General features: G+C 44.7%; 1 protein-coding gene across 1 annotated transcript in view; it reads right to left on the bottom strand.

Moving 5' to 3' along the window:
• Nucleotides 1-4,634: 4,634 nt before the first annotated feature.
• The window catches only part of necab2 (N-terminal EF-hand calcium binding protein 2), a 250,842-nt gene continuing 242,556 nt past the window's right edge, over nucleotides 4,635-12,920 (bottom strand). Inside the window, exons 11-13 of the mRNA XM_056282242.1 lie at nucleotides 6,619-6,696; nucleotides 5,268-5,359; nucleotides 4,635-4,663 (exon numbers count right to left, since the gene is read on the bottom strand). Coding sequence (XP_056138217.1) covers nucleotides 4,635-4,663; nucleotides 5,268-5,359; nucleotides 6,619-6,696 — 199 coding nt within the window. The remainder of the gene's footprint in view (nucleotides 4,664-5,267; nucleotides 5,360-6,618; nucleotides 6,697-12,920) is intronic.

The raw sequence follows: 12,920 nt of genomic DNA, 5'->3' as shown, positions 1-12,920 counted from the left end.
GCCATAGAAGGAAAGAGTTACGGCCTCGACTCCGGGTCGGTCTGCCCAGTACCCCTATGTACCTCGATATCACATAAACCATCTTTTAAGAAAGCGCTGGAATGTAGTGACGCTCCCCGTCTAGGGGCAGTCCGTCAGGCTGCCTCGTCCTGCAGTAGTGCCGGTCGGAGAAGGCTTACTTTCTGCACACTTCATATATATATATATATATTTTTTTTTTTTACAATTTTATTCCTGAATCGCTTCATGTTGCGAGGGCGTCCGCGCCCTCCACATTCGAAAGGGCGACCGCGGTCCACACGTCAGCAGCGTAACTCTTCCCTTGTATGACCAAGCACAGGTTGCACTGAGGAAAATACCATAAGGAGGATAGAAAAGAACAGCTTGCACAGTCTCAGGAACATTCAGGAATGTATCAACAGGAAACAGTATTACCACCTTTGACAGTTCACTTACTAGCTACCTCATATCCAGAAACCAACCGAGCCGGGTACGACTAGCGGGATAAAAAGACGACCTTCCTTCAGAACCGATTGGGCTGCGTTCATCCGGGCACATCAGCGCTGTTGAAACTATGGCTATCGATACAGTAGGTAACCGCCGTGTAAACGTTGATCCATGCAGTTATGGCTTAGTGTTTCTATTCGGTATTTCACAGCTCCCTCTGAGACGCGAACGAGGCTTTGACACGGATTTTGAATTGGCACAGGAGTGTGAATAGTTGCGTACGGTATCTGGGGGACGTCTCCCCGCGACTCTTAAAATACACACCGATCAGAGAGGAACTCAACAGGGAGTAGCATCAACACAGCATGCCAGTTGTACGGGGCGGTTATTATCATCAACGCACGTCTCTCTCTTGTTATATTGAGTATAACTACACTGGTGCGCTCCTCACCTTCATGCCCTACTCAACACACCCCAGCAGTCTAAAGGAAGGGGACGGTGGCACGTCGATATTTCTCTCTTACTTTAGTTTGGGTTCCCCGTCGCTGGCTACCAAGGTGGCAACCGACCACCCTTCCACGGGGACATATACAGTACACTGGTAAGACTACTGTAGCTGTCATTCACAGGTAAGACAGGAGGAGATGGACTGATGGGTGAGGTGGATGGCAGATGGCGGCACTAAAAGGTATATAGAAAGAGTTAAAAGATGGAGTGGTTCATAAATGAAAAAAAATCTCGCACAAGATGCAAGTTTTTTTTAATAACATGGTATTACTACATAGTTCAATTATTTCTAAATACGCTCATCGTACTTAAGCTATATATCTTCAAGTCACAATATTTATTACTTTTCACCACATTGTGCTTTAGGAGCGAGTGTCTGATTGTGTTTTACGTTGCGTGGTGGTGGTGGGATCAGCCGTTTCGTGGATTGAAAGGGTTTTGTGACATTACAGCAGGATTAGAGGTTAGACTTGATTTATTCACTTGGATCTGACCTCAGATAAAACCCTGGTGGGGGATGGGATTTTTTTTTTGTCCCCCAGCTTTGAGAGCAAGGTGGGATCTGCTCCAAAGAACCGGAAAGAACGGCACAACTGGACGTCGGTCAGACGGGCGCGCGAACCAAGCTCGGTCCAACTTCGGATTCGTTTTCGGCGCGTGGGTGGATTGGCTACCTTGAGGTTTGTGAGATAACTAGAGTCGTCCGGCCGGCGTAGTCCCCCCCCCACTGTCTGTGCATCTGCAATCTACTCTGGGTTGTGTGGACCCTCGGCCTCTCCTAAATACATGGATCAATGCAAATGTTTTGTGTTCGTGACGCCACGTTACGTCAGCTAAAAGTGGGCCTCGCGACATGTTCAGAAAAAGAAAGGAGCGACTCGGCGCCTCTTTTCGAGGTTTTTGACAGAAGGGTTGTGCACTCCGTGAGACTGTTGGTGTGTGCTTGGTAATGCAACGAGACTAGCGCCGCACCGCCAAACGCCGTCAGGTCTACTCTGAAAGACACTTGTTGGGTTCTGCCCTGCTTACGAGATCAGAGAGAAGAGTCGTCATCCGAAACCTCTGACAAGCTCCTCCAGCCACGTGGCGATCATTAAGGCTTAGCACTAAACTTCATTCAGACGGGGAATCCCTGTTTGAGGTTTCTTACTGAGAAACCAGGAGGATTTAGTTTTTCTTTTTTCTTTTTTTTTTTTGGCTACATCGATTGCAAACAAACACACACTGTATGCGAAGCGCCGCAGTGTGTGTAACGCCACCACCACTTCCCACTGAGAAATATTTGCACCGTGGCACAGAAAGACAGTCATAAAAACATAATTATAGTAGAACAACGTTTTCCTACGTTAAACTCTTTGCTAGTCTTGTACAGCTAACACACACTACCCATCACCAGTTGGGGCCAAATACACAAACGCAAGGCAAGAAAGGAAACAACCCTTAGCTGCGTGACGGGGAGAGCTGAGAGGGGGAGAGCATCCTCACCGCTGTTTCTGTCTCATGGCAGCAGCAGCAGACTCTTGTTTGTTTAAGCTACAAAATGATAACGTAACAGGAAGGCGAACCATTCATCAAACCTCTTAAATCATCAAGCTCCTCAACCCCAAATCATTACCGCTGTACACGAAATGAAAGCTAAAAGAAGAAATGTATGCAGAACAGATTTGCCTGCTAATGTTTTCTGCTACAAACTCAGTAGAGCAAGATGAACTCTGGTGTCCACGCGCTCTTAAAGGCGTGTCATGCCTCCCTAAACTAGCTGTGGGAGAGGGCTTCACTTTGGGTGTCTTGATGCATGCTCAGTAATCCAGGTAAGGAAACCCCAGGAAGCGGACTCGGTTCATGTGGACTTGACTTTCAGTGGGAGAAACGTTTCATCACTCATCTAAGTGACTTGGTCAGTCTCATCCGACTGCAGGTAATCTGTATTGTTTATAAGGGGGGGGGATACCTGCAGTTAGCTGGAACTGAAGAGGTCACTTAATGCCTTTTTTCCACTGCATGGTACCGGCTCAACTCGACTCGCTTTTTTTGGTTTTCCATTGGACAAAAGTTAGGGATAGTACCTGGTACCAGGTACTTTGTTGGTACCACTTCCGTTGAGGTTCTAAGTGAGCTGAACCGATACTAAAAGGTGATATGAAAATACTACTATAAATAAATATATGTATATCTAGTTAAACATAAAGCTTATAAAATAAATGAATAGATAAAATATTTAAATATAAAATAAAAATAAAACAATTAATGAAATATATGTATATTTAAATATAAATACAATCTTATAAAATAAATGGATAAATAAAATTTTAAATATAAATAAATAAAATAGAAACAAAAATATAAATACAATTTATTTATATTTATTTAAATATAAATAAAATCTGACCACTGATTGGTCAGAGAGAAATTGAACAGCTCTGTGTATAACCAGGAAATGCCAAAGCCAGTCTTATGAAACTTGTATTATAGTTGATAATCTAGTCTATGTAAAAAATTATCTATTGTCAAAGAATCTCTTAGTTACACTAATATTGTTCATGTGAAGCACACATTTAAGAGTTGGTCTTGTTGTTTTTTTTAAAAAATAAAACACTTGTGTGGGGCGTGAGGGGATACTATCTGCAGTGGAAAACGATATCCCAAAAAGTAAAGCGAGTAGAGTCGAGTTGAGCCAGTACCATGCAGTGGAAAAGGGGCATTAGATGAGTGATGAAACATTTCTCCCACTAACGGTCGAGGCCACATGAACCGATTCAACTTTCTGCTTGAGTTTTGTTTTTGTTTGGCGCCACAATTCAACATCGCTGAGAAGACAAGCTTATCAAAGTTATTCTACCTTGTTTTAAGTCTTATAATACCTAAACCAAGACACTGCTGGTAAAATCTGCCCACCCCACTGGCAGGTTGTACTGCCTGTTCCACGAAGGTGAACGTCTCTCATGATTATAAGACTTGTCCTGGGGAATTTTCCCTAAATGGGGAGAGAAATCTGAAAACAGTGAACATGATTTAAGACGATCTTTTATTTTATTTTTTTTAGAGTACGTGTCTCAAAACAAGCCCTGTTATGAAACAAGGAAGATTATCTGGCATCTTGAAATAAGCCTATGAGACTTGAAACAAGATAAAATAACGCCATGGGCTTGTCTTTGCAGAGAATAAAAGGTTTTTACAACAAATCTATATGTGTTTAAATGGGGCACAGCACCTTTTTTTCCCTATGTCGATGCATCTTCCATGTGTGAGAGCGTGCCGTCTGTGAAATGACCAGCTACCATGAAATGACGGCTACATGTATGATCTCTTTTAATACCTAACGCAAAATACTACCTGCTACATGAAAGGGGTCGGTGTTTCTTGCTACATGAGATAGTCCGCCTTACGGTGACCGAGAGCTAAATCCGTGAGGCGATGAGCAGTTGAGACCAGTCCGAAACCTCGAGCTAGCTAACTACCATGGTGAGACGCAAACGCATGTTGGTAATCTCCATCTTCACAATGCTCTGTTGAATATTCACTGCAGTTAACACCATTCATCTAACCTGTGTAAACATGTACTTACAAAAAAGTAAGGAGGGCTGGTGGGGGTAGGGTGGGGTGGGGGGAGAAGAGGGAGGGAATTATAAGGAAAAAGGGAGTGTTTAGCAGTTGTGGCGCGTGTTTGGACACCTTCATCCTCAGTCTCTGTTCAGACTGCACCAAGCGGCTGCAAAGACAGAAAGAGAGTGAGGGGGAGATGTGTTTAAGGAAAGAGAGGGGAGAGAAGGAGAAGTTGAAAGGAAAACGAGCGACGAGGCGGAGAGAGAAAGATGCAGAGAGAGAATAAGTGCGAAGGAACAAGAAGCAAAGGAGGCAGAGCGAGGGCGAATGGAAATGAGGAAGAGTGAGAAATAGTGAGGGCGGAGGGATGATAATGGCATTGAAAAATAAAGACAGCCAAGAGGGAGAGAGGGAGGAGAGACAAACGGAGAAAAAGAGGAGTTAGTACAAACTGGGGCATGCAGTAGTCGTGTATGTACCCATGGCTATCTGTCATCACCTCCGGCCGAGAATGTCTGCAAATGTTGGTTTGATATGACATGTAAACAGTTTGTTTTTCAGAATGCTAATGTATTGCATTTTTAGAATAACTACAAATAAATAGATGGCCAGTAACCTCGCCTGCCTAAATACCACATATCCTCACAGGATCATAAGGGTAATGAATTGTAACTTCATGGTGTTGCATGAAATTACAATTTTATGAATAAAGGGCTATTCTGTTCTATTCTATTCTATTGTATTCTATTCTATAGTATTGCACCACTGACCTGGCACAGCTACTGTAGACACCGCCTCTGGCTGGCACAATGTATCCACCTTGACATGCTGAAAGGCTTTGGTGGAGGCCGACTGGAGGTGCCTGGGAACAGAAAAGATGGAGGACTGAGCGGGAACACACACACATGCTATATCCATGCACTCAGGTGCACACACACAGATCAGAGCACACTCAGCCGCAAACCTCTTAGCATGGCCCTTAGCCTTTACTGTACAAGTGAAATATTAATGGTGTGGGGATGATGTACGAAGCAGGGCAGAAACTCTGATCAGAGGAACGCTACATCAGCAGCACCCCATCGCTGGCGCCATCACTAAATCATGATGACCTGACGTAACCGGAGTGCTTCAGCGACTTTGGGGTGAATAAATGGTGGGGGAATGCTAATTAAATCTGTGACGCAGCGATTTTTCCGAAGGGATCCTGACAGTAATTGAGGAACGTGTCAATTGAGAGCTTTCCAGGCCACCAGCACCAATCCAGAAGATAGCGGAGAGGAATGGACTGCTTGACTCCAAACTCCTTGCTGGAAGAGGCCGGTGCTGACTCATGGGCATATTCACAAAGTGAATGTCCACATTTACAATTACTTTAACTAGTTTTAATGCAGAACAGCAGTTGGAAAGACACTTGGTGCAGCACTTCCACTTGTCAGCAAACCAAGAATTTGGTTTTTAAAAAAAAATTTTTTTTTACCCTTCTTGTTGCTGTAGCTCATTCCCCCTCCCCCCTTTTTTCTCCCAAATTGTACTTGGCCAATTACCCCACTCTTTCGAGCCGTCCTGATCGCAGCTCCCCCCCCTCTGCCGATCCGGGGAGGGCTGCAGACATGCCTCCTCCAATACATGTGGAGCTGCCAGCCGCTTTTCACCTGACAGTGAGGCGTTTCACCAGGGGGACATAGTGTGTGGGAGGATCACGCTATCCCCCCAAATTCCCCTTGAACAGGTGCCCCGACCGACCAGAGGAGGCACTAGTGCAGCGACCAGGACACATAGCCACATCTGGCTTCCCTCCTGCAGACACGGCCAATTGTGTCTTGCCTGTAGAGACGCCTGACCAAGCCAGAGGCAACACGGGGATTCGAACCGAAGATCCCTGTGTTGGCAGGCAACGGAATAGGCCGCTACACTACCTTGACACCCGTCGCTGTAGCTCATTTTCACCAATTTTGCTTGTGGCAAAGCTGCTGATATAATGAACATGGTGAAGTTTTTCCCAAAGCATTTTAAGCCAAACGATGACATGGAGACCCTTCATATGATGACGCGGGGGAATAGTTTGGGAAGTTTGGGGTTTGTCATCAGTTATTTGGGAGACATATAAACGTGGCTACTCACCTCTTCCACTCTTCCTCTCCATCCCAAAACTCATAGATCACAAAGGAGAGACCGTCCGGCAGACGCACGGCGGTCACACTGGACGGAGGAAGGCGACGGGTCAAAGGGTGGCAGGCCGGGCGGTACAGAGGAAGAGAAGAGGAATGAGAGTGTTCAGGGATAAGTATAGAGAGAGAAAGGAGAGAGGTACGGTGGGAGAAAGAGACCGAGAGGGTTGGAAAAAAGTCAGGAGGGAAAGGAGGAAGAGATGTAAGGAGAGGAGTGTGAAAGGGGAGAAGGTTACAGCGGGAGAGAGGGGGAATGAGTCACAATAAATACACAAAGACATATTAAAGACATATTGCTGTAATAAAAGGAGACAGAAACCAGATGATTTTTGGAGACGGATGAGGTCTTTCTGATACTCATATTGTGGTCAAAGCGGTTAACATCAGCATGGTGTCAAATCCAAGCCTAGCAACACAAGAGGAATGTGGGATGACACACGGGCACTGGGTCAATGCAAATGGAGCGAACCAATGTGCAATATACACCATCTTTCTTCCTCCAGGATTTGCCATCTTTTCAATTTCTTTTTTTTTGGGGGGGGGGGGATTTCCCCCTCCCCCCATTTCCCCCCCCAATTGTACTTGGTCAATTACCCCACTCTTCTGAGCCGTCCCGGTCGCTGCTCCACCCCCTCTGCCAATCCGGGGAGGGCTGCAGACTACCACATGCCTCCTCCGATACATGTGGAGGCGCCAGCCGCTTCTTTTCACCTGACAGTGAGGCATTTCGCCAGGGGGACGTAGCGCGTGGGAGGATCACGCTATTCCTCCCAGTTCCCCCTCCCTCCTGAACAGGTGCTCCAGAGGAGGCACTAGTGTAGCAACCAGGATACATACCCACATCCGGCTTCCCACCCGCAGACACGGCCAATTAAGTCTGTAGGGACTTGTCCAGGGTGTCTCCCCGCCTGCCGCCCAATGACTGCTGGGATAGGCTCCAGCGACCCTCAGAGCAGGATAAGCGGTTTGGATAATGGATGGGTGGGACGCCCTACCAAGCCGGAGGTAACACGGGGGTTCGAACTGGCCATCCCCATGTTGGTAGGCAACAGAATAGACTGCTACGCTACCCGGACGCCCCTCAATTTCTGTATTTTCTTACTTAATGTCTTGCTATGCCTTATGCAAGGCAATATGAATTGTGTGCAAAACACGCTGTACAAATAAAACGTGTCTTGCTTTATTGATTAATGAGGGATGTTTTGCACTGGGGTTAACCTTTGCATCGGTTCTAAAAGTTTTACATTTTCAGATGTGCCAACAACATAACAACCCGTGTGCATCTATTTCTACTCTAGAAATAGATGTCCGTGTGGCAGGAAGCTGGCCTTGTGTCATTTAAATCTTAACAGTCCTCACTTGGATCTGGGTTCAATCACAGACTAGTCCTGTTTAGGAAGATGGAAAACGGCATAACAGTAGTCATGTGCGATAGTCATCCATCCATCCATGATCCAAACCGCTTATCCTGCTCTCAGGGTTGCGGGGATGCTGGAGCCTCCCAGCAGTCATTGGGCAGCAGACAGGGAGACACCCTGGACAGGCTGCCAGTCCACCACAGGGCCAACACGCATGCACACACGCACGCACACACCTACCTAGAGACAATTTAGTACGGCCGATTCACCTGACCTACATGTCTTTGGACTGTGGGAGGAAACTGGAGCACCCGGAGGAAACCTGCACAGACACGGGGAGAACATGCAAACTCCACACAGAGGACGACCCGGGACGACTCTCGCCCAAGGTTGGACTACCCCGGGGCTTGAACCCAGAACCTTCTTGCTGTGAGGCGACCACGCTAACCACTGCGCCACCGTGCCGTGCCGCCTGTGTGAGATATTTGGTGCATATTTAATGTGTTTGATGACTATTTCATCAGATTTGGATATGTGATGAAATCTCTGAAGGAAAAAAAAAATGCCAACGCTGGCCTGCTGCTGCACCTACACATTAATAAAACATGAATCCTGGGTGCTTCTCAGGATTGCAGCTCATTTCCCAACAGAGACAGCTCTTAAACAAAGGTTTAACTAAATATAAAATCACTGGTTGAGAGTACTCTCGCTGAAACGGTGACGCCGGGGAGATAAACTCCAAAAATGACTTAATAAACCAGTTGACCAGCTGACAGTAGGTCTTACAATATTTTCATATATATCTCATTAACACTGATGAAGCTTTGAGAACATCGACTTCTGCAGCCTCAAAAATCACTGCTTGGTTTAGGAAAAAAACAAACTCCATGCATATCTCACTTTTATACCTGAACAGGCATTATTGAGCTTGGAGTTGAAATTTTACACAAAAAAAAACAACAGTATGCCAATATGACTTTCCGCTTACACTCAATTCATGAGATATTTTTTTTAAATCCAAGTGAGACGCTTCAGTTATTTCAGCTATTTTAGGGAAGCAAAGGAAACCCTTTAAAAAAGTATTTAGCTCATAGTTATATAAATAAGAATTGCCTCAAGCAAATATTTTGGATCGACGTAAAATCAAGACCGTGGTGAAATCCGATGATTAGGTCACGTGGTACGGTCACCCAAATTCTTCTGTTGCCCCTTATTGTACAAAGCGTTCACATCCTTGCAAATAAAATTATGATCGGAAGATCAGTTTTATTTCTTTCAGCAGTAACGTGTAACGAGCCACTAATCCAATAGGAGAAAATAACACTGAATTCACTGTAAATCTTCATCCTATATGGTAAATTTCACATACATAAATGCAGAATAACAAAAGTTACCCCCCATTTCTTTCTGGATTTTTAGGTGAATTTAAAGAGTATATTAAGACTCTGGAACTTATAAATAATAAAAAACCAACAACACTGTGAAAATGTATTATGAATTATTTGAAGAGGAATAATTTGATAGTTTGTGATATGAGTTCTTTCTCATAGTTTTATAATAATGTAGTTCATTACCCCAATGTTAACCTTTGTGTTTTCTTCTTATCTTTTATTTTATCCTTTTGTGAAGTTCTTACCCGTTTTTATAATCTTGTTGAGCACATGTCTGTAATGTCTGTATGTCTGAAAGTTTGTAAAAACAAAAAAGGTCATTGTCTCCCTGCAGTTCCTCACGGAAGCTGAGGGGGGCAGTATGGAGACAGGCTGCCAGGGATCTCTGGGAGGCATTGACACTAAGAACTCTGAAACTGTATGAGCTCCGCTGGGGTTATAATTGTGTGTGTGCGTGTGCGTGTGTGCGTGTGTGTGTGTGCGTGTGCGTGCACCCTGGGAGGTAATGGGGAGGGAGGGAAATTAAAAGTGGGGGAACTGGTGGCTGGTTGGTGAAACATGAAATGAGTGAAAGAGAGACAGAAAGAGAACGAACGAGCGCTTGTATGCTGCAGAGAGAGAGAGAGAGAGAGAGAGAGAGAGAGAGAGAGAGAGAGATTGCACAATGGAAGAAAGCGCAGTCCACCTCTTCCACATCGACGCCTCTTCTCCCTCATTCATTATTTACCACAGCAACTCTTAACCCCTTGAAATCTGTCCTGATTTCTGAGCCCAAGGCCAAAGATGAAATACCCTGAAAATGGCTGCTGCTGTTTAAACGCATTGTCGTGGTCTCTACAGAAAGTTAATGTTGCTGTGGAACTTGCCAGTTTTGTTGTTTTTGTTGTTTTGTCTGTCACACTGTGCAAGGTACACAAGTGGTGAACAACACAGTTCCTGTGAGAGCCAGCTCTGCCTGCTGGAGTTAGACTGCTGCTGGCTGTAAGACATCTCAGCAACGGCTGAAATCGACGTTTAGCTCATGATTTGTGTTTGATATCATCCAAATGAGCTTTCTGACATTCTCGATATTTTTTGGCTTGGTGCAATGTTCAACACAAGAGAATGCACTACATTCTCTGAAGTCTGAAGGAAACAGACTGAAAAACAAGAGTACCTACAGACAGATGCCTTTGAGAGTGTGTGCCGTCCTAAAATAATCTGAACTGGTAAATAAGTAAGGAGAATGACAGGTCAGGCGTCTTTCTGTGCAGAATGCATGAAAGCAAAAAGTTTTGTTTTATATATATATATATATATATATATATATATATATATATATGTATGTATGTACTCTATTGATCCCCATGGGGAAATTCCTCTCTGCAATTAACCCATGCTAGCCGTGTAGCTAGGAGCAGTGGGCAGCCGCCGTGCAGCGCCCGGGGACCAACTCCAGTTCGTCTTTGCCATGCCTCGGTCAGGGGCACAGACAGGAGTACTAACCCTAACATGCATGTCTTTTTTGACAAGTTCACAAATAGGAGGAAAAAGAAAATCTGCCTTCAGTGGGTCTCTACTATACAGTAATCACACATTTCGTGTTGTAGTGATGGGGGGGACACATTGCACTGATAAGGAAAAAATATAAAAACACATTGACGGAAATATACACAACAGAGGTGGCAGCAGGTTTTTTTTTTGGCCCCCCCCCCCCATTTTCTCCCCAACTGTATCCGACCAATGACCCTACTCTTCCGAGCTGTCCCGGTCGCTGTTCCACTCCCTCTGCTGATCTGGGGAGGGCTGCGGACCACCACATGTCTCCTTTGACACATGTGGAGTCGCCAGCCGCTTCTTTTCACCTGACAGTGAGGAGTTTCAGGCGCTCCGACCGACCAGAGGAGGCGCTAGTGCAGCAACCAGGACAGATACCCACATCCGGCTTCCCACCCGCAGACACAGCCAACTGTGTCTGTAGAGACGCCTGACCAAGCCAGCGGTAACACGGGGATTCGATCCAGCGATCCCCGTGTTGGTAGGCAACAGAATAGACTGCTACGCTACCCGGATGCCCCAGTTGTTGTTTTTTAAGTCAGAAATAAGTCTCAAGTCTTGGTACTCAAGTCATGATTGACGAGTCACAAGTGCTAAACTTTGAATTTCAAGTTCTAAACAAGTCATTATGTGCGCTTCATCAAATGTCATTTAAAATGTTTAACAACAGAGTACTGATTAATATTCCACACAAACCATGAATGCTTTAACCAATCTGTATTTATTACAGATTGACTCAAAGTGGATCTGTACTTGTGGAAATGAAGAGCTGATTGGCTGCTCACTTTTAAAAAGCATTTTATCTTTGGGCTCGGAGATGGTAGCACATTTTTCAAGTCAACAGGCTTAAGTCCAAGATACGTCACATGTCATTGGTGTTAAAGTCAAAGTCGAGATGCGAGTCTTTTTTTTAGTTTTGTCAAGTTAGGTCTAAAGTCATCAAATTTGTGACTTGAGTTTGACCTGAGTCCAACTCCTACGTCCATTAAAGGCCTATTTGACAAACCACATAAAATGGCTGTGAAGAGGACTTTAGACTTTTTTACCTGACAGGTTATTAAGATGAACGGCACATTTTCTTTTGCAGTACCGTATTTCATTTTTACTTGATTAATAATGTGTTGTCTTCACTGCTGTAATCCCTTTAACAGCAATGGCTGTATATCATATTTAGATTAAGTAATATTTATAACTTTGCAGATGACACGATAATAGTCGTGAGATAAAGAAGAATGATTTAACGGGTCATGAGAGAGAGGTCAGCGAGCTGACGCAACGGCACGGAGACATGTTGGAGCGTGACTTCAGTAAAACCAGGGAGCCAGTACAGTAACTGAGTGTTAAAGCATTGGGGAAGGTATGTCTTTTTGCACTGGCGATCAATAGCGCGGCAGTGAAAGGACGGTTTCTTTCAAGTGTCAAGTTTCTTTGTGCAGCCATCTGCCAGTCCAGAAATTAAAAAAAAAGTAGAGTGAAACTATAACTCACTACTCCAGCGCCATCCCTAAGGAGGGGAAAAGGAGAAAGCTTTCTGGGACTTAGCTGCGGGAGGCCAGCAATAATCATGTTCACCCTAAAAATAAGCAATTATAATGACAATACTTGGCAGTGGGTGTGAACTGGCTAAACAGATGGACTTTAAAAACATTATAAAGGATTTTGCATCGAGTAAGACAAGGAAGTTGGCTGTATAAGAGGCAAAGATGAAGCCATAAGGTAAGAAACTGTATTTTCTATTATAAAATTGTGTGATGTAAGTATAGTGTTGACCTTGGTGTCTTTACGTGTGTCAACGAGTTCTATTATGTTGTGTGTGTCTATGCCTATGTAGCCCCTGTTACTAAGTAAGTCTCTCTCAGTTTGCATGTATATGTGTTAAGTAGGAGAGAGAGAGCATGTGCATACATTGATATGAGTAAAACAGATTGGGGGGGGGGCAGGGGGGCATTAACTGGACCTTTACAGGGGCC

Source organism: Lampris incognitus, chromosome 6 (genome assembly GCF_029633865.1).
Source record: "Lampris incognitus isolate fLamInc1 chromosome 6, fLamInc1.hap2, whole genome shotgun sequence".
NCBI lineage: Eukaryota > Metazoa > Chordata > Actinopteri > Lampriformes > Lampridae > Lampris > Lampris incognitus.
This window is presented reverse-complemented; position numbering and strand designations above follow the sequence as displayed.